General features: G+C 39.3%; 1 protein-coding gene across 1 annotated transcript; it reads left to right on the top strand.

Annotated features, from left to right (window-relative positions):
• The first annotated feature begins 5,180 nt into the window (after positions 1-5,180).
• Positions 5,181-21,855, top strand: enc1 (ectodermal-neural cortex 1). The gene is made up of 3 exons (XM_042509346.1): positions 5,181-5,495; positions 13,469-15,287; positions 19,569-21,855. The coding sequence occupies exon 2, from the start codon at positions 13,475-13,477 to the stop codon at positions 15,248-15,250; it is 1,776 nt and encodes a 591-aa protein (XP_042365280.1). The 5' UTR covers positions 5,181-5,495; positions 13,469-13,474; the 3' UTR covers positions 15,251-15,287; positions 19,569-21,855.
• The last annotated feature ends 540 nt before the right edge of the window (positions 21,856-22,395 follow it).

Below are 22,395 nucleotides of genomic sequence, written 5' to 3'. Positions count from 1 at the left end.
GATTTTTTTTATCCTTTCTCCAGTAAATTAAACTAAACTTAACTGAAGAACCAGTTGAGAACCTCAACTGGTACTATATTACTCAACCCACGCCAAAGTATTGCTGAGGAACAAAAATTTTTCGGAGTGTAATTCTGCTCGACCTGTTTCTGAGGGTGTTGACTGGTATGTGGTTTTTATCTTCAAACCTCAGGACAGGATATATCTGAGGGTGTTGACTGGTATGTGGTTTTACGTAAAAACCTCAGGACAGGATAAACCAGACAGTGAGGAGAGAGCTTCAGAATCTTTGACATGTTGTTATGTATAAAATATTGTATCATATCATGGTATGCTGTATCTATATTATTTAAACATTCTCTCTCCACTTACATGTAAAACCAACTAGCGACTGGTGTATTTTTCACATTAATGAGAATCAGAAGTATTCAAAACATAATAATTTATCAACATAACATAACATAACATAACATAACATAACATAACATAACATAACATAACATAACACAACATAACATAACATAACATAACATAATAATTTAGCTTTGTATAAACAGTAATACAAAAAATAGTCCATGATATGCAGCATCTGTGTCACTTCTTATCACTGACTTATCTCTAGAGGTTAGACTAACCTAGTAATCACTTCCTTTTATATCAAGTGACTACAGTAAACCTGACCTTTACTTTAGCACAGTGTGTGTCTACTCACTCTTTATTGACTCATTTTTTATTTTGTGCATTATAATTAATCAAAAACAAATAGCAATTCTCCACTTTGTTTTCCAAAGAGACAAAATAAACTTATTATTATTAGGAATTTCAGTGTTAACACGTTAATCGCATTGCAATTAAAGTCCATACACACATACTGTATACAGGCCAATACATATGATATATGTTAAAATATCTCAGGGTCACTATCTTTATTGGTGAAGAAACATTTCAGTTTTATTGTATTAATAGTATAAAAGTGATCTGTGAAATAAATTCATTATAAAAACTGTGTTAAAAAGAGATACTAAAAAATGTGTTACTTGTAGTTACCAGACATAGGAAGTGGCTACATTTTGATATAACATTTGAAAGTCTAATGAGTTATGGTAGCTGGCAAACATTATTTTATCACGAAGTTGGGTCAGTAGCAGTTGTAATTGTAATTGTGTTTTGAGAGATTAAAATTATTTTGAAAAATTGGAAACAATGATTATACTGATAATTAATGTTTTTTTAAATGGTCACTGGCAAGAATATTTTGACATACCTACTGATAAATTGCCTTGAATTTTGTTTGGCTTTAAAAAATAAGCAGATATTCTATTAAATGTTTATGTTTTCTGGTTCTTGTACAAATTAAAGATTGCATATTCAAATGCATTTAAGCTGAGACATAAACCTTTCATTTTCTGATGGTTAGAATATTTTAACCTAAATTCTGCCTGAGAAATGCGACAGATAGTGAAAAGAATACTAATCCATTCTGGTTTCCCTATTTTTAATCTAACAAATACACCTTTCCATTTTGCCTTTCTGGTTCCACTCACACTGCGTTTATGAACAACATTGGTCCCAAAAATATTTTGTCCACTGGGTGTCTCTCTTGTCATATACATGGAGCATTAACTAGCATTCAGAAATTTTCTTTTCACATCTATACCATTCATTTAATAAATGCTTTTATATATGAAACAACCCAGCTGACTGTTTAAACGTTTTTCAGGGAGTATACAAAACAACTCTGACAACAAACAAGTAAATTAAATGGGAAATAAAACACCATGACCTAGATTAATTACCTGTAAAATTAAAAACAAACTCCACTCCTAAATCCAAAATGAGTCTATTTGAATTTCTTTAATTAAAAATTTGAAATAGTTTGCTCATAACAGGTCTAGCAGGGATTTAGAACATTAGCAATCCTTTAAGGTCCTCACTCAGGAAAAAAGCAATTAATTTTTTATTTGCATTTTTATTTCCTTGGAGCTATAAGAACAACAATCAAAGTTGTTGTTTTTTTATAGAGCCATAGCATCTTATTTTTATTTTTTATTATAGGCCTCTACCAAACAGGCCTTTCGCCTCTTCTAACAAGGTGGTGGTTTAGAAAATAAACTTGTTGAGGCAACTTTCTCCTTGCCCAGTAATTCAAAAGAAGTGACCCCCAGGCTCTTTTGCTTAAATGGGCTGATAAAAATGATCTTCTGTTTGGTCGTCATCATCATCATCATCATCATCATCATCACTAAGATCGGCATCTTTTTGGCATAAGGAGCAGAAAAGTGCATGGCTTTTGACAGTAAAATGTTTTAGTGACCATCTGTTATTTGTAAATCAGAAAGAAAGAAAAAAAAACAAGACTGCGTACTATGTACAGTTGTAGTGTTACAAATATGTTGGTATAACAACAAATATCAATTTGTTACTACAGCATGAGTAGTATTATGGGGTCTGATATTATTTCCATGCATTTATTCTAAACATTTACCATATCTATGCCACTTTGTTAACATCTCAGACATGGTAAAAAATCATACTGCAGCATTAATAATTGAGAAGATATATGATAACTGCAGTCAATGTTTAAACGTCTTGTTGTTTCACAAATTGCAAGAACTTAGCAGATTTAGAAAATTATATTTAAAAGGAAAAAATGTCTAGGAAAAAAGAAAATAGCTATGGAAAAATTATATTTCTAATTATCATAATTTCATATTTAAAATTATATTACAAAATTATTATAATTCTTAAGTACTTTTTCAAGTTATTTCCTTATTGTTTCTATTAATTTTCTTTTACATGTTTTTTTTTTAAATAGAATTTTCAGGTAATTTTCTTGTTGTTTTTATTAATTTTTCTTTTTTCATGTTTTTTTTTTAAGATAAAATATAATTTTCTTGTACTTTTTACAGATTTCTTGATCATTTTGGGGTCATTTCTTCTTTTGGTGCTTACCGCCTTCTCATAACGATGTGAGTCTGTTTTCCTCCAGATCCAGCTTTCAGGTTTATTTGTCCGCTAGATGTCTCTCTTGTCACATATATGAAACATTTGCTGCCATAATGAGTTTTTCTTCCTCACTAAATAGACCTCTCGGAGGAACACTGTGCTGAACTATCCCTAATAAAAAAAAGCTACAGTAATAGTGTAATTTCTGTTCTTATAAAAATGGCTGATGGGAAAAGAAAGCGGATGCGAGTACATAACAGCTCTAATCACCACAACACAAGTGCAAGAAAACAAACAAAATAATAACATTATGGCCTCGAGGGTCTGGTGCAGAGTTTAGTCACAGCCAGGAGTCCCATCAACAGGGACCACAGATGTGACTCACACAAGATGTCCAGGGATATAATTGGACTTCCTGTTCCCAGCTACCCCGACCAAAAACCACAATGTCTTTATAATCCTATAGTTTTCAAACGGTGTCTATGACGTTCAGTAGTGAGCCTGCTGAGACTCAGTCAAACATTAGGGTATTTTCTACATGGTGTTGTTTTCACATGTATCACTGTTGTTGTTTTTTGGACTTTGATCACAATCCTGGATATTGTTGGGAACAACTGGACTACAATACTGTGTTATCTTTACCCTCTACTATGAAGTGTTCAAACTTTGATGTCACCGTTTGTAACTGATTGTTAAGCATATCCTATGAATGCAATGTGAACAAAGTTTTGCAACTCCTAGTTTGGGGACAATAAATGACCAAAATGTATATAAAGTAGTTAAAACTAAAACCCCTTTGAACAGATACTTGAGAAAGTATTTCAATAAAACAATGAATCTCTTACTTGATTAGTTGTCAACTATTCAATTAATTGGCAACTAATTTCAGAATCGATTTGAGAGATTTTTTTAAGAAAAGAAAGTCAAAATTATCTAATTCCAGCTTCTTAAATGTGAATACTTTTTGGTTTCTTTACTCCTCTCTGACAGTAAACTGGATTTCTTCAAGTTGTGGACAAAACAAGAAATTTTAGGATGTCATCTTGGGCTTTGGTAAACACTGCTTATTATTTTTTTTAACTATTTTATAAATCTTAAATAAGCTGTTAATATCTACAAAGGGAGCAGGTCCTCATCCAAGGAGTCTGCCATGTTGTACCAGCATGTTCCTACAGTAGTCCGAAGTGGACAAAGCAAACACTGGCTCTCAGTATGGCCATTCATGTTTTCGAGTCAGCCACTATAGTTAGAAGTCCTTTTGCGGCAAGCCAAACAGCATAAGAAAAGCACAGATTTTCAACTTGTTACTGCTTTATTTAGTGTTTTTACCAATATTACCCACCTGGTCTGTTTATTCTGGAGACGAAGACACCTCTGCGGACAATTCGGCTCTCGCTTAAAATCTCGTTAACATCTGGATATTGGGTTATTAGAGAAAAAATGTGAGCACGCATTTGTAGGTGTTCAGCTAACAGCTTATATGTGATGACCTCCGCCCTCGCGCTCCTTACATCATTACTGGCAGTGTTTTAACCTGACGCTCTTCTGTCACATTTCATATGCACGTATCTAAAACCGGTTATAATAACATCGCAACCAGTTCTGTCCGGCTACGTTCTCACCTGACACCATCCAGCTGCATTTCATGCCAACCTGATAGGTGCCTATTGGCATTGTGCCCTTTTGCCAAAAGCACCAACAAAGCAGCGCTATTTTACAAGGCTGAAATGAGTACAGGCTGATCTTAGACACTGGTGAATCAAATTGATGTTTTTAGTATAATTCGCCACTAATACACCAACAAATTTGACTGCAGCACTTTCCCTTGTACTGGTGTATTTTTACATTGTTGTATTGATACTTCTAATTGAGTAAAGGATCTGAGTACTTACGCACCACTGCTTAAAAGTAACTAGTAACAACAGTTAACAATAGTGAGGTAGAAAGTACCACATTCCCTTTTGAGATATAGTAAAGGAGAAGTGGACCTAGTAGTTTAAGTAGTTGAGTAGTATTTTAAAATGAAAATACTCACATAAATACTTCAGTATAAGGGAACTAAATCAAATTTTGATGTGTTTGTGTGGAGAGGAAACTCCTGCCTATGGAGACCAACTGTCCTTGCATTCTCTCTCTCTCTCTTCATTTCCTGCGCGCGGTGTCGGTCCTCCCCCCTCTCTCTCAGTGTAAACACACCCATTGATTTCAGAGAGAGAAGACTGGGAGCGCAGGAGGAGCACCGTCACAAAGGAGCAGAGCAGCAGCAGCGCAGGAGGAACGCCTCCAAACATCTCATCCTTTACGCGAAAAGCCCGTTGATTGTATGCGTCGCCTTTAAACACACAAATTTTGGAATTGGCAGGCAACCCAGTGTAGTATTCGACCAGAGGAAAACGACCTCATCCTGACCGACTATCCGCCACAATTTCGGGAATAACCAAGGAGTTGTTGCACTCCCCGAGCGCAAGGCTTGCATCGTGGCTCTTTCACAAGTGGCATGTTCGAGGGATACTGCGGACACAATTGAACTCCTGCTTTCACCCAAAGAGGTAAATTTAAAAAGAAATCACATGTATACATAACATCTGTTAGTATAGCTTATTAATACGTTGTTAAATTGTAACAGCATGTCTTAGTGATCACCTGATGATGGGGGAACTCCGGCGCTGTGGCAAAAAAAGCGCAACAGAAAACAGGCCAAAATGTGATTATATCAATAAATCGCTCTAATAATTTAGAAAGCACACTGATTGCGCTATCTCTCTATTGCCGTGACATCTCCTCTCATTCCTTTGTGCTCTCATCGGCATCCTGTCCCTGCATACTCATGCATGTTCGAGATGTTTTACATGTTTTAAAGGCGACATCAGGTGTGACACATTCTTAGTGATGATTTTAGTGTCAGGGCTTTTTTTTTTTTGGATGGCCAGCTGGGGTAAGATTAAGATGGATGCACACATGCAAAAAGCAATATCTTGTGTCCTCTTGTTTTGCATCTTGTTTCCATCCAAGTGGCAGATGTACAGAAGTGGCCCATATAAGCCTTGGTGTTTACTTTTGAAGTCTCTCCCACCAATCCCTCTTCCTGACTCTATGGTTGACTGTGAACACCTGGCAATGATTTGAAACAGACCAGCAGCCAGCCAGGCCTCAGATATAGAGTCCAGAGGCGGCATGTGCATGCCTTTTCCAGTGTGCGTGTTGTCGTGTGCATGTATGTGCTTTCCTGTTAATGTTGCCCGTGGATGTGTTTTTCTGTGGAGGGGCTGAGGATGACAGCTCTCACAGCGCATCCAGCCAAGCGCTCACCCTCACACTGCTGGCATATTTTCATCCTCTCAGGGCACGTTGGTGTGAGTGCACTGACTCTGTTACTGTGACAGCAAATAGACTGGGCGACTACGGACAAGTTACATTAGCATCAGCACTGATTGGAGATAATAATAATAGGTAGTTAGTTAAGTGATAATTGATTTTAGGGCTGCAAATTCATTAAATTCACAGTTAACCTTCACTGTAAAAAATAAACTATTTGTTTTGACCTTAAAAAAAAAAAAAGAAGACAAGTTGAGATAATTTTGTAATGATTCAACTTGTCTTCTCAAATTCAGTCCACTTTAAAATTTTAAGGCAGCCCGGGTAGTAACTTTTTAAGTTAACCCCTTGAAACCTGGAATGACACACTAGTTTCCTTGAATTTTGTTCAGAAGCCTTTCACACACAAATGCTTGCAACCGAGTATATTGGTGTGATTTACTTTGAAAACATGGCTAAAAAGGCAATGGCTACTTGGCAAGAAAATGTCCCGCAAATTGTAAGAAATCAGGAAGAGGTGACAAGATAAATGACCTCAAAATTAGTTTTATAAGAGATAGAGAATTATTAGAAGTTAATGATAATAATTATAAAATTGAGGAAAAATGTCAAGAAACCTTTATTAATAATTACTATTACCTATTCAACCTATATATTTATATTTTGGTTGTTTTTTCAACATTTTTTTAACCTTAAATTTGGGCTAAATTTCAGGTACTTTTCTTGTAACTCACAACTTGTAACATCCTCCTGTGTTTTTGAAAGAAATCAAATGTCTTTGCTCACGTTTCAAAGAATTTAAACAGTTTAATTGTGCCCAACACAAATTCCCAGAGCCCACGATGACATCTTTGAACTGATGAATTGTCTGACCACAAGTCCAAAATCTAAAGGTAGTCAGGTTACTATGATATGTGACAAAAAAAGCAGCACATTGTCACATTCAAAAGCTGGAGCAGATCATGTGAAGCATTTTCTTAGTTAGGAAAATGAAAGGAATGAGTAATCGATTATGAAAACAGTTAATTATTTTTATGCCAATCAATTATTTGAGTAATGTTTCATCTGAAGTTTGTTTATATAGAAATAAGAGATTTCTTCATTTTCATCTGCCTGTTTTTATTTAATGGTTTCAGTGGAGTTATACTCACAATGAAGAGAATAACTGTGGTGCTTAATGAACAGTAATATAATAAACTGTCTTTGACTTAAGCACTACCTGTCATTAGAAGAAGTCAAAGTGAATATTTAAGATTAATAAAGGGAGACTTCTGGATTTTTCCATCTGGACACTATTTTCCCATTTTTTGTGTCTAAGTAACTAAAGGGAACAACAATTTTTGAAATCGGACCAGTACTGAGAAGCAGGCTGCAGCGTAATCCCTAAAGGCAACTGTGCACCGTCAATTTAAATCCATCAAAAATGTTTGTTTTTGCCTCTGACAGGCTCAGATTGTTATAGTTAGTGTCAACATTACACTTCAGAAAAATGAAATGTTTGTATTTACCTTTCGCTGGTCTGGTTGTTATTGTTGTCTTGCTCAAGGAGAAGTCTCGTTCTGAAACGCTGCATGAGGTGAAAGGAAAGACAACAGTGGAAACGTTACTGACAGATAAAGAAGTTTGTTGTGTTGAGGTACAAAAAGCATAGCTTAGTGTTCACTAAAAGATTTTCAATGTCATGGCTGAATATTCAGCTGATTTCGACAACATGGCAAAGTCAGCTAGATTTCAGAGACTTGGTTTCACATAATAATAAGACCGGCTCAGCAAAAGATAAGGAACACATTTTATTTCTCTGTAGGGTCCTTTCCGTAATGTTTTCAGACCCTTAAAATAACAATCTGAGCCTGTCAGTAAAAAAACAAGCACTTTTAGCGGATGTAAATTGACAGACGCAAATGCCACATTGCGTTCTGTTTCTCTGCTGCAGCTGAACCAGTCTCACCAGTCAGTTAGACACAAAGTACTCAGACAGTATTGTGTATTTCCTCATACAATATATGTGAATGATATACAGACTGTCAGCTGCAGCATCAGAAAACAGAAAAAGAGGCTGAAAATCAAGGTGAGGTTGCCAAAATATTTATTACCTTTCCTCCAGCAAGATTATAAATCATTTATTTGTTTTTAGAAATAAACGTGACAGTCAGTTGACAGAATTATTATAACTTCTCTAACACTTTTCCCTGATGGTCCACAAAAAAATATTCAACTGTATTGCAACAGTCCAAAATCCAAGCTATTCAATCTGCATTCGAAGACCAATATAAGCTGCAAATCCTCACTTTTGAAGAGCTGGAATCAGTGAATGGTGAATAAAATTAACGAAACAACTAATTAATGATGTAATTGCTGGCTAATTTTCTGATGATCTAAAGCCCAGGTCTTCAACAGGGGGTCTGTGACCCCTAGGCGGTCCTCAGAGTTACTGCAGGGGTGGCATCAAATAACTGCTTAATAGTTTAAATTTCAATTTATGATATTTTAAATTAAAATGTATCTAAAAATACACATTAATGTGAATCTAACATATTTTTTAGAAGAGATAAATTGGCCTATTCATAATACCCATTTAATTAACAATACACAACATTGACGATAGGCCAACTGTTACCGATGAACTTTTGTGCTAAGTGAGCTAGCTGACGTTAAATCACAGCACACTTTTTCCCCACATATTGGCCAATTACTGTATTATTACTTGAAGTGTACAGATATTCCTATGAGCCACAATGTATTGTTTGTAACTTTTAGGGCAAGCCATTCTCACATATCGTCCACCTCAGAAACCACTGGTGAAAGTGCATGAAGTTAAGCTAAAGCAGCTAGCATTGCTGGAACTGCTGCAGCCTTAGCAGCTTCATGAAAACACAAAGAGAAGACCCCAAAATATTCAGAAAATTATTGTAAGTGCAATTAAGTTTTATACAATATATGTAGTAGGGGGGTCCCTGCTTTGGCTGTCTTTCATCTAAGGGGACCTTGGCTTGAAAACAGTGGACTTATCAATCGGTTGTGTCAACAAAGAAACTTGTTCCCCTCAGGATCTTTTTGCGCATGCTGTAACCATGTTTACTGTGAACAACCACGTTAAAGTTATACGGGTTGCATTAATCTGATTTCCCTTATAATCTGTGTTTACATGGGTTGGATTAGTGTTCAGAGGGATCTGTGGTAGTCTGCAGAAAACATTTTAACACCAAATACTGCCAATAGTCTGGGTTGGGATTACTACTCGAGAAAAACTGGAATATAAATTCTACAAGATCTATAATTCTAACCTCTGACACAAAGTTCTTTTTTGATTCTGTAGGTTCGGCATAAAATAATAAAACTTAGTGGACAGATGTTGGAGGCAAGCAAACTTGTAATAAATTCCCATTTAAATTACAAATAGGAACACAGGGTTTCAGGAGCTGCAGGTTAAGTTAGTTATCCAGGCTTTAATCTTAAATATGCAAATGGAATAAGTATCTGTTTCAAGTCTTTTTGTTCAGATCTCCTGCACTCACTGTATGCATGAGTGAGCTTGTTCACCCAAGGACAACTATATTGTTTAATAAAATGCAAATCTTATATTATACACTTAAAACACCTTTAGTGGTCTAGTGTTTTTATTTTTAATTTCAAAATCATTGTATTTTGACCTTCTCCACTAAAATGATTACTCTGCTATATCTGAAATAATCACAACTCTTGATTTGTTTTCAGCTGTTTACTGAGTCCCTGTGGGACTAATTGACGTGTTTATCTGCCTGTCAGCTACTGTGGTTAGACCTGGACTACAGAAGGTTATATTTATTATCATGCTAATTATTGGTATCTGCAAAACCTCTCCAAGTTAGTGCCTGCTTTATTAGAGCCACTTATTCAAATCAAGCCACTTACAACTTCCAATTAGAATACATGAGCGGCACACAATCAGTGTGTGTGGGAGGGGACGTGCAGGTAAAAGAGCAGGCTAAGACATTCTCATTATACCTGAGCCAGAGGCCACAAGATGAGAGGTTGCCAGGTTTGTCAGTACAATAAATCCTGTCAAACCAAGGCTGCGGTTCCTTTTATATTTAATCAAGTTGTGATAAATAATGTTCTTCCTTCTATTATTATTACCGGTTAAGTATCTGTTCAAAACGTGTCTGTTTGGAAAGAGCAGATTGCTTGGCATTCTGATCAGTTTTGTTGAGAACCAGAGTCTTTCGGTTTCAGACTGTTGGTTTTGAAAACTAGAGCAAATTAAAGTTGTCTCTTAAGGGTCAGAAAAACAGTGATGAGCATTTTTCCCAATTCTTTGACATTTTATAAACTAAATGATGAAGTGATCACTCTGAAAAATAATTGGCACATTAGTCGGTGATGAATCTTGTTAGTTACAGCCCTACTAGTGATTATGTCCTGTAGAAGAGATCAAGGTCGACACTGCACCTCCTTGGGTCCTCAGTCAGTACATTCACATAATATTACAAAAGGTCAAATTATTGTGTTAGTCCAACTAAAACTGGACTTTTAAAATACACCTTGATAATGCGGTTAGGGGGTTGATTTACTTTTTTCATGTGTACGCCTCAATCGGACCTGAACTCGACCCACAAGTTGAACTGCATACATTTGCAAAAGGAAGCCAACTTCGCTAACTTGTTTGCTATGTGACGTAATAGGTCAACCAGAGGAAGGTCCAATAGCAACTAGCTGAAAGGGGGCGTATCTCCACATACCATGGCAGAGTCGGACATACTTACGTCGATATATCAATTGTCCCCCCCGGTGGATTCAAGAAATTGAATTTCTGACCTGATAATGGTACTATGTCAAAATTTAGAGGATTACCAAAGTAATAATAGTCAACCCTGAGGGTAACATGAAGGTCTGGACTAAAATTCATGGTAATTCATTTAAAAGTTATTGAGACATTTTACTAAAAAACGCAAATGTGAACCTCACGATGGCGCTGGTTAAATTATTAGGCCTTATCCTCTGGGCACCGTGAATGTCTGTACCAAATTGCATACTTTCTTTTAAATGCAGTTCACATACTATTACAATAAGTCATCTCCCATCCTCACAAGCTTTCTCATCTGGTTTCAGTTTCGACTCCTATTTTGAAGGCTTAGGTTGGAATGCAGAGCAAGTAGTTTAAATACCTTCCCCTCTCATAGGTTGTGTTTTCCGCATTGACAGCTGCACCAAAACAGCCAACCTGGGTGTCTGGGTCGCAGCTGGTTTGGGGAGCTTGTTTAATTGGAATTCAGTCATGTCCCTGGAACTTTTAACAAGAAACAATACTGTTCTGTTGAAGCCAAAGGTCTGAGTGACACCACTCCCCAGAAAGCCTCATTGAACTTTCATTCCTATGTGCAGCGTTCACACCTGATTGTCTATTCATGAAACTTATTTCCAAGCAGATGATGCAACTTAAGGAAAATGGAAACTGTCGTCTCGTCTATGCAGCCAGGCTATGGAGGAATCATTTATGACACAAGGGAACTTTTGAACTATTCAAGTCTTGTAGTGTACCAAAAAGAATTTCTTTTGAGAATAAAACACGCACCACCTGCAGGCTTGTAAAAACATTCTCTCACGGACAGGGAAACAAAGTGGTCAGCTTGACTTATATCGGTTAGAATGGTTTTCAATTGTGACAAGCTTTTGTGGTGGAAAATAAATACTATCAAAATGCTCATAATTGCTCCAAAAATAGACAATGTCTGTCATGTTATGACTCTGTATATAAAGGTCTGAAGATCTACAAGAAGTCAGTTATTAACTTAAAGTTTTATGGGTCTCTTCACACTTTCTTGTCTTCAACTTATCATCATTGGAATGTTAATTGAGTTTAAACTGAGCGCAGCTGTTTGCTGTCAGACTATAAACAGCCAAGTCATGCATGTTTTTATCCTAAAAAGGCAAATTTTGGATATAATTAGTATAATGAGCAAAATTGGTCTCAGGGTATCCTCTTCTATAACTCCTTCAATTATTTGGAGAGAACTGTTTAAATTGCAAGTCTGATCACAGATCTGGATTTACTCGGTCAGCCGGGACTCAGTACCCCTGGAAACAGAGTGCAGGAGGCATCTGACACGTCTAGAAATTGGGCGGAATCAATGTGAGCTCTGTGTGAGGACAGGGCAAGGACAGTGAGGATGGGAGCAGGGACTTTCTGGAGGGGAGTGGAGTAAATTCTGTGCATTACTCAGAGGCTTAAAAAGAGTCCTGCTGTCTCTTTCTTTCCTCTTTTCTTAAAAAGCTCTGCAAAGGGGCTCTTGCTTGTAAATCATGCTATCTGTTTAGAAAAAAAGGGGGGGGGATTAGTGCTGCTTGGGCTTGAAAGTAGACAAGCCTCATGGTCTCTGTGAGAAGACAACTGTTATCTACTTGACCTTCATAACTCTAAGGCGTATGCTGTTTTGCAACATGTAATCACTGGATGACTTGCTTAATGTCTCTGTCTCTCGGGGAGGGTTGCAGAACTCACCAAAAAAATGTAGCCAGGGCTGAAAATGCAATTTAATGGGAAAGTTCATCCAAAAATGAAGCATGCATAATAGTGGAGGGAAGACTAACATCTCTATGGCTGATATTTGGGATGAATTGTCTCTTTAATAGGGAAAATAAGGCACACTAGAACACTTTGTCTTTATGGAATTTAGATGGACTAAATGATAGAAGATAAGATCTTAAAATACTCTAATGATTTAATTTCTTTCCTTACACTGTTTCTTGACGGCAACATGCTGTCAGGCTGCCTCCTCTTTACAGGAAACTCGTTATTACTCGGCTAATCTCTTGGGTCTTCTCACAAAATGTTCTTCACCTAGCAGATATAATTGATATGAGATAATAAACAAGGACTCACGGTCTCACTGGCACATCAAAGACACCCTTTTATTGAATTTCAAAATTATTTGAAATTCTTTAGTTGATTATGAGGGGGATGGGGCTGTTTGTTTGACTGTCTGTACTTTGAGTCCCAGTGAGAATGTCTCTTCAGATGACTGTCTCAGCTTTATGATGATAGCAAATGACTGTGAATTAATAGACTGAAATACACAACAAATGACTCATGGATGCAAATTAAAAGACAAATCTCCTAAAAGTAAAAGTCTACCTGCACTGTTTCCTCAGCTAAATATTTTAAGAACATGTGTAATGAACTCAATATGAAATGTATTAAAGAGAGATTTTTCTTGTTCTTCTTTTTCAGGATTCAATGAAAATGTCCGTGTGCGTCCATGAGAACCGGAAATCACGAGCCAGCACTGGCTCGATGAACATCTACCTTTTCCACAAGTCCTCCTATGCTGACAGCGTCCTCATGCACCTGAACTCTCTGCGACAGCAACGGCTTTTCACAGACGTCCTGCTTCATGCCGGTAGCCGCTCCTTCCCCTGCCATCGTGCCGTGCTGGCTGCCTGCAGCCGCTACTTTGAGGCCATGTTCAGCGGCGGGCTGAGGGAGAGTCAGGCCAGCGAGGTCGACTTCCGTGACTCTATCCACCCAGAAGTTTTAGAGCTCTTGCTGGATTACGCTTACTCATCACGTGTGGTCATCAACGAGGAGAATGCAGAGTCGCTACTGGAGGCTGGGGACATGCTGGAGTTTCAGGACATCCGGGATGCCTGTGCTGAATTTCTAGAGAGAAACCTTCACCCATCTAACTGCCTTGGCATGCTGCTGCTGTCTGACGCCCACCAGTGCACCAAGCTGTCGGAGCTCTCCTGGGGTATGTGCCTCAGCAACTTTCCCGCTATTTGCAAGACAGAGGACTTCCTCCAGCTGCCCAAAGATATGGTGGTGCAGCTTTTGTCACACGAGGAGCTGGAGACAGAAGACGAGAGACTGGTTTATGAAGCTGCCCTCAACTGGATCAACTATGACCTGGAAAAGAGGCACTGCCACCTTCCAGAGCTCCTGAGAACGGTCCGTCTGGCCCTGCTCCCTGCCATCTTTCTTATGGAGAACGTTTCTACTGAAGAGCTGATCAACGCCCAGCCCAAGAGCAAGGAGCTGGTGGATGAAGCTATCCGCTGTAAGCTGAAGATCCTGCAGAACGACGGTGTTGTCAACAGCCCGTGTGCTCGTCCAAGAAAGACCAGCCATGCCCTCTTTCTTCTGGGAGGGCAGACGTTCATGTGTGACAAGTTGTATCTGGTTGACCAGAAAGCCAAAGAGATTATCCCCAAAGCTGACATTCCCAGCCCCAGGAAGGAGTTCAGCGCCTGCGCCATCGGCTGTAAGGTGTACATCACCGGTGGGAGAGGCTCAGAGAATGGTGTGTCCAAAGATGTGTGGGTCTATGACACTGTCCACGAGGAATGGTCGAAGGCGGCACCAATGCTCATCGCAAGGTTTGGCCATGGCTCTGCGGAGCTGAAACACTGCCTCTATGTCGTAGGAGGTCACACGGCAGCAACCGGATGCCTCCCGGCCTCTCCGTCAGTATCACTCAAACAGGTGGAGCAGTTTGACCCGGTGGCAAACAAATGGACCATGGTGGCTCCTTTGAGAGAGGGTGTGAGCAATGCAGCAGTGGTCAGTGTCAAGCTTAAGCTCTTTGCATTTGGAGGAACCAGTGTCACCCATGACAAGCTGCCTAAGGTGCAGTGCTACGATCCGCAGGAGAACCGATGGTCCGTCCCTGCGTCCTGCCCGCAGCCATGGCGCTACACAGCTGCTGCCGTGCTGGGAAACCAGATCTTTGTCATGGGCGGGGATACAGAGTTCTCAGCATGCTCGGCTTATAAGTTCAGCAGTGAGAGCTACCAGTGGACTAAAGTGGGAGACGTCACGGCCAAGCGGATGAGCTGCCAGGCTGTGGCGTCGGGGAACAAACTGTATGTGGTTGGTGGGTACTTTGGCACGCAGCGGTGCAAAACTCTGGACTGCTATGACCCCACACTGGATGCTTGGAACAGCATCACTACTGTGCCATACTCGCTTATTCCTACTGCTTTCGTCAGCACCTGGAAACATCTGCCTGCTTGAGTCCTGAAACTCCTCTACCTTACACCCTTTCCATAAGGTGAGTTTGACCTTTCATGTCTCTTTGTCTGTTTAAAGGGGGAACTCCACTGATTAATCACATCAAAATCTGTTTACAGCAGGACTGGGTTTAGTTGAAAAAAGTTTGATACCAGGACCAACACCAGTACCCCAAAATAGTTATCAATAACAATAGAGTACTTAATTGCATACCTTTTTTTCTATTTTATTCGATTCCCCTCATGTTAACGGAAGCATTCAGTTGCGTAAAATGCCACCAAACCCTCCAAATATGGCTATACTACAATATTTTGACGGTTTTGGTGGCATTTAGCACGCTGAACTGCATGCAAGTTGTAGAAATGAATGTGCTGTTTATGAGGCAAATACCAATATCAGCATGTCAGACTTTAACACACACACACACACACACACACACACACACACACACACACACATATTAATACAGTATATATAATATATATATATATATATATATATATATCCTACATATTGGCTGACATTCCATTTTAACACAGGCACTCCACATCAACTAAATCACTTTGGCAGCAATGCTTCAAATCTGGCAAAGATACAGGGATAGAGATTAAAAATATAGAAATCGCAACTCATAAAACATAATATATTGCAATTTGTATTTGCAAATCTGTCACATACTATATGACCATACAGACAATCTGTGATAGCCAGTATTGATCGGGTTCTGGTATGTATTTGTGGAGTCTCTAAGGCTTTCAGATTTTCAGAATAAGAGAAATATTGACAGGATAAGTAGAGCTTTCTCAGAAGAAGAGCGGAGGAGAAGAGTGAGGGTGGGGGTGGTGATAGGGGCTTGTATGCGTTAGTTAAGTGAGTTATGTTGCTGTGGGGATGGGCCGAAGGACAGAGAGGGTAATTGAAAGAGAATAGGATACTTTTATTGCTCCTGTGGGGGAAATCCCTCTAAGAGGGAAAAGGGGGTTTGCCAATTAGACAAGCCACACACCACCAGGCTACAACACCCCAGCGAGGCTAATCCACTCTCAGTCGCCTTCCTTTGACGAGGTTATGGTCTTTACGCAGGGTGAGAGGGAAGGCAGCCGGCGACTCACGCAGTGTCGGAAACCATTCATCACGAGTCGCAAGCAGAGGTGGCAGCAAGGGAAGTGAGGAGGGAGAGTTGTGGGGGTTAAGGAGCACTCCCCGCCCCCACCCCAGTCAGTCAGACACATATCATCCTTGATGGCGGTGGTCTTGCTCTGAAAACTTCCCGTTGAACTCGGCTTCTGCCTCCATCAATATCTTTATCTCGTTCTAACCCTGCTCGCCTGCTCTGATGCTAAACAGGACAGACGTATGTGGAGCATGGGTAGTCAGCTGGCAAGGCTGATCTTTGTGCACGCTGCAGGCTCGCAATCACATCACATCACAGAATCGCTACACCCTACACTGATGCCTCCACACATACCCATGCAGGCAGTCTATTTTGTTTTGCTTTACAAGTATTTATTGAAATGGCTGGGGGCCCGCAGCTCCCGCGAAAGCCAAGGAGAGAAGTAGAGTGACTACCCAGCTGTCCGGCACAGCACAGTTTCCCATTTGATAATGCCAGGAAGCAGCTCCAAGCAGCTTCACTGCTGCAACACTGTGATATTCCTCCTCTCCACAGGATGAAATATTTGTTAAGACTTATTTTTCCCTTTCTCTTCAGTGACTCATCTCTGAAAAGGAGAGATGAGACTGAAGGTTTAAACTATCTCTAAGCCAATGCAACACAGTGCTCAGTGAAGGAAATAATCCTGCCACTAATTTAATACAGAATTTGTTTTTGGTGTGCCTGCCTGTCATGGCAACTGACAGCGTACCCACTGAACGCGATGAAAAGACGAAATGTGGAGGAATGGAAAAGAAGGCTGACTGTTTAGGAATGAAAGGGGAAAGGAAGTATGTTAGACCTCACAGAAGGAGATTGTAGCTGTGAGAGAAAGAAGAAGTTCTCTCTTGGGTTTTCCCAGGGGAACAATTCTGACTTGTCTGAGATTCCTCCTTTTTAGATTTTTTTTTCCTTGGAAAGCTTTTAGTAGAGCCAAACGGTACTGTCAAAATCAAATAACGGAGCATTTTCTGACTGACTTCCTTAATGCTGATAGTGTAGCCGAATTTTCAGGAAGACTGTGGGTGATTTTTGATGTTTATATACAAAACAATAACAGAAAACAAATGTAGGCATTAAGCGTTAACTTCACTCAGATAAATGGTCTAATGAATTGAATTGAGAAGCAACTTTCAGGCCAGAAAATAGTAACTTTTTAGGCTGTATGACAATATTACAATAGCCAATAATGTGAATGTGAATGCTGTGTTATATCACTCTGTCAATAAAGCATGACTATATACAGTATGTTTTCCAGATAATCCAGGCATATGACTAAATGTAGCATCACAACAAATGAGTCAGTCTCTACACACACTTTGGTCTAAAGTAACCTGATCAGCTTCATCTGGTCTCCAGTTCCAATGGCTGACTAAATGGTTTCCAGTTAAAAGAATGGGGCATAGAGTATGACATGTGTACAGTATAATGGGAATGATTAGACATTTTGGGAAATTTGGTTATTGACTTTCTTATTTGTTTGTGGAATGCTGTTTTACAGCCTTGAGTTTGGCATTTCAGCCATCACCATCTTGGTTTTTTGGAGCCAGAAGTGCCCAAATTTGAACAAAAGGGGCCAAACTGTGGTGGAGTGAGGGGTACCACACCTTTAATCATGTGTAACTTAACGCCTTAATAAAATGTAAAGGGGTGACATAAAGAAAAATTCACCCCCTGTACAGCTGTCATGATCAGGTAAAGTAGTTATAGAGACCAAATTAAGTTAAGTTGGGCATTTTAACATGGGGGTCTATGAGGATTGACTCCTTTCTGCTTCCTCAAGTGGCCATTTAGAGGAACTGCACTTTTTGGCATTTGCTTAATTTTTCTGCCTCAAATTTTGCAGCTTGGTCTTTACGCTTAATATTCTTTACATTTTACATTACATTTTCATCAGACAGCTCGCCATAGGTAGTTATTTTCCTTTATTTCCAAGCTCCTAGGAAGTGTGCGGACTTTGAAGCCAATAATAACATAGTGGCCATACCATGTAACTACAACTACCCATCTTGTGATGCCATGAGGCCCACGAAGACTTTTTCTCATGGACTTACATTGGGAAAGAGATGTCTGTAAATCAGTGAATACATTTTTTTGAGCACCGTAAGCCCCGTGAAATCACTAGTTTCACTATTGGGATTTAATCCATTCAGAGCCACGTGTTTTAATTATTCTATCCCCATTCAAGTTAACACAGTGCTAAACTGGAAATTTGCCAGTTCTCTTCATACATCCATGCTTATTTCCCATCTTTATGCTAAGTTAACTGACTGCTGGCTGTAGATTCATATTTAGCGTATGAATGTGAAAATGGATCGATGTTCTCATCTAACTCTTGTCTAGGAGGCGAATAATCATATACCCCAAAATGTCAATTTCTTCCTTAAAAACTGGTAATTTTTGAGAAGTTTAAGTGTGAGAGAGTGTGATTAGTATATTCATACATGTGGTGAACTAAATGCTAATATGGAACTATTTGATTTCTGGTTTTCAAGTAAATTTACACAAGATGATCATTGTGAACTCAAAGCAGATCAAGGCTCATCAGCACAAGATCTGTTTGTCCTACACAGACTGCTACTGGATAGAAAGTGCTCTTCAAGGTGTATTTATTCACTCATCATGTCTACATCCTCTGGCAACAACAGCAAGTCGTCTTAACAGAGATAGCTGATGATATTACATTCACATCAGACCTATAGAGGGCTGCCAAGCTTGTAACCAGCCGTGCCGTACAGATAAGTACATATTCAGTAAAAGCTTAAAAAAGGGAAAGGTCAGAGTGAAATTCTGAGAGTAAAACACATTCTGATGTGCAAAGCGTAGTGGGCTGAGAGCGAGATAAGGAGCTTGGCAAAGGACTGCACAAAGGAAACGGAGTAGGTGGATTCACCAGATCTATTAGTCTAGCAGGAGATACAAAGCGGAAATAAGGGCAATATTTTTACAATGAAAAGTAATAAAGTGGGAACTAAAACTTAGAGAGGGTTATGAGGTGATTCACAATCTGTATGCCTAAGCTTTTCCTAGATATGTTTTTTTTATTTATTTATTTTTTATTTTTGTTTTCAGGCTTCCTTTGTACTTTGAATAATTACAGTCACCTTTAAACTGTTATTGTTTGCTGTAAGGCATCTTATTTACCCGTTCAACCCTTCTCTCCCTCAGATTTCCCTGTTTTGCATCATCTACTGGACTCCAACTGTGAAGAAGCACACATTATCTTCCACAAAAAGAGACACCGAGCAGTGATGTACAGACACCCGCATTCATCTTGATGTCGCAAAGATGCAGAAACTGGACAAAAGCTGGACACTTAACTGGAACGATGGCATCTCTAGTTTCCGAGAAGGCGTGCAGTGCATTCGTTCGCGCAAAGAAACCAAACAAACTGCTGCTTGTTAAGTGAGGCACAAACTCCAAACTTGTGACATGCGTCATATCAGGCTTTCATGCCGCCATAAAAGGACTGCAAACACATCACACAACCTGCATTTTCTCCCATTTAGTCAGGCTTGTGAGGATCTATATTGATGTTTTTTCTCTATGATACAAAAGAAGAAAATACTTTTCATCAAGGCTGCATTGTATAGCATGATGGATGTTCTATTTAGATTGCGGGAGAATGCAATGATTGGTGTGCTAAAGAACAGTTTGACTGATTTTTGCTGATTTTTAAAAGGCACAATGAAGGAGCAAATCTCCCCGTTCTCTCCTCTAATAAGCTCTTTTGTTTGAACCATTGTTTCTTCTTCTTTGAAAGCTTCTTACAGCACACAAACAAACCTCTGAGTATTCGTCTTAGGAAGCAGTTTGCTGTCACTGCAAGACACGAGGTGTTGACACCAAACACCAGCTGAGGTTGAGGAGGACGGAGGGGATCTGTGTGTGGACTGTTGAGGGGGTCGAGGTGCACCGGGGTCACGACCTTATGTGTTTGCTGTTTCGCAGCTACCCATTAAGCGCTGGTTAACTGACCCCGCAGTACACAGGGGCCGTATTCAGTGTTTGAATCAAGTGCTTCAGAAAGAACACTGTCACATTCAGCTGTACACTTAATGCTGTAATAGACCATCCATGCTTCTGATGTTCTGATCAAAGCGGCGGACTTGCTTTGCTAAGTCATAGCTGAACCCTTTCTCAAGCATGTCCACTCATAGTGATTCAGTAAAACTGGCATGAACTCTTCTCTGTGGTCCCAGAAGTCTTGTCACCTTAACCTAAACTGAGAACTCATCAGTTTCTTTTATAAAACTCGCTGCAATGTAGTCTTAATTTATATAAAAAATGATTACTCTTGTTTTGTTAATATGTTTAATCCTATTTATTTCTTCTCTGCCTGCATTCTTATGTGAATGTATGTTCGGGTTGTGTCATGCATGGCCAGGTGTTTGTGTTTTATTTGATCTCAGTTGGGCTGCATTTTGCACAATTCAGTCTTTTTCCAGGAGGAACTTGTTTGAAAAGTGAACCTCTCTTAGAGTGTGGATGGGAGAGGGAGAACGTCTCAGATTACTGATGGTGTGACGCAGTTTAGGCCACAGGGTCGCTGCCCAAATTAGAAGACTGAACAGGGTTTTCATTTTTTACTTCTGTTAGATTCTCTTTAAGCTCTAACCAGGGTCCGAACCTGTCTTAAATCGTCCCATCAGGGGCCCATGTTGTACCAACAAAACAAGAAAATATGAACCATAAAACAGATCAGGCTGCTTGAACGGTGCAGTGTGTGACCCAGTAACTAACCCTGACATGGTTAAAGAATGCGACGTCTTTGCAGCTGTCCTTGGGACAGCTGGGGGACTGTCACATGTGCTAAGCTGGCTCTTTGGGGTGTTAACCCACAGTCTTCTTCACCATTAGGTTGAGAAAGAATCCCGTAAGCTGTGCATTTATAAGGGCAGACACCGCAGTGCTTTTCACCATAGTGTCAATGATGCACATGAAAAAGAGAAGAAGAAAAAAATGTTGCAAGTTCCTAAAGACCAAAAAGAAAGAATGTCTTAAAAGCCATGTTTCCACCAAATACTTTCGGTATAGTACACTTAGAACTGGTATATAACCTGTACAGACTTTTACCTAAACTGGAGATCTGTTCAGCGTTTCCACTGCAGACAGTACTCTTAAATCTAAATGGGGTTGTTCCCAGATGGTAATAGCTGTGTCACCGCTCCATTCAACTCTGTTTGAATGTTTTCAAACACTGTTTTTCCTTTTAAAGGGCGATGCAGAGGAATGTCGGCACCTCGCCTACGTAACGGTTGTGCACTGACATTTTTAGAACAAAAATGACAATTCTCTCTTGACCAACCAATGGACTGCCCACCTGGCACCACAGGTCAATATGATGTAAAGATGTTGGACTTAAATGTTAAATTTCGGTTAAATTGAAACCAGGTTGACAACATTTTAAATGTCGGCAGCATGAGAATTTCATGCTTCGTGGATGTTATGCCATGCCTTTGAAAGACTTTGCGTTTGAAAGACACTGGATTTTAGTAACATAACGTATTATCAACATCATCTGTTGTCAGTATTCTATGTCAAACTGACATTGGCATAAGATGTTGTCCTCACATGAAATTTTGGTCACAAGACATCACAATCTAAATTCAATCAAATATCAATGTCTTACTATGTTGGTGGCCAGCTGGGTAAATGTTGTAATTCTATTTCAAGATGATGTTGGTGTGAGACATCTGGAAGACGCAGGATTTTGGTTACTTAAACACAACTCAAAATCAATAAAATATCAACATCTTCTGTCATCACCATTCTATGTCAAACTGATGTTGGCATTAGTCCTGACATTGAATTTTGGTCACCTGAATTCACAACCAAAATTCAACCAAATATCAATGTCTAAGAACCTTTGTGGCCAGCTGGGTAAATGTCTTAATTCTACATCAAGATGACACTGACATGAGATGTCTGAAAGACGTTGGATTTTGGTTACTTAAATGTGATTTAAAACCAACCAACTACATTGACGTTGGCA

The sequence above is a fragment of the Plectropomus leopardus genome, chromosome 20 (genome assembly GCF_008729295.1).
Source record: "Plectropomus leopardus isolate mb chromosome 20, YSFRI_Pleo_2.0, whole genome shotgun sequence".
Lineage (NCBI taxonomy): Eukaryota > Metazoa > Chordata > Actinopteri > Perciformes > Serranidae > Plectropomus > Plectropomus leopardus.
This window is presented reverse-complemented; position numbering and strand designations above follow the sequence as displayed.

Excerpts from the sequence above, each read along its gene's own strand:
- enc1 (XM_042509346.1), top strand. The coding sequence starts at position 13,475 with ATGAAAATGTCCGTGTGCGTCCATGAGAACCGGAAATCACGAGCCAGC.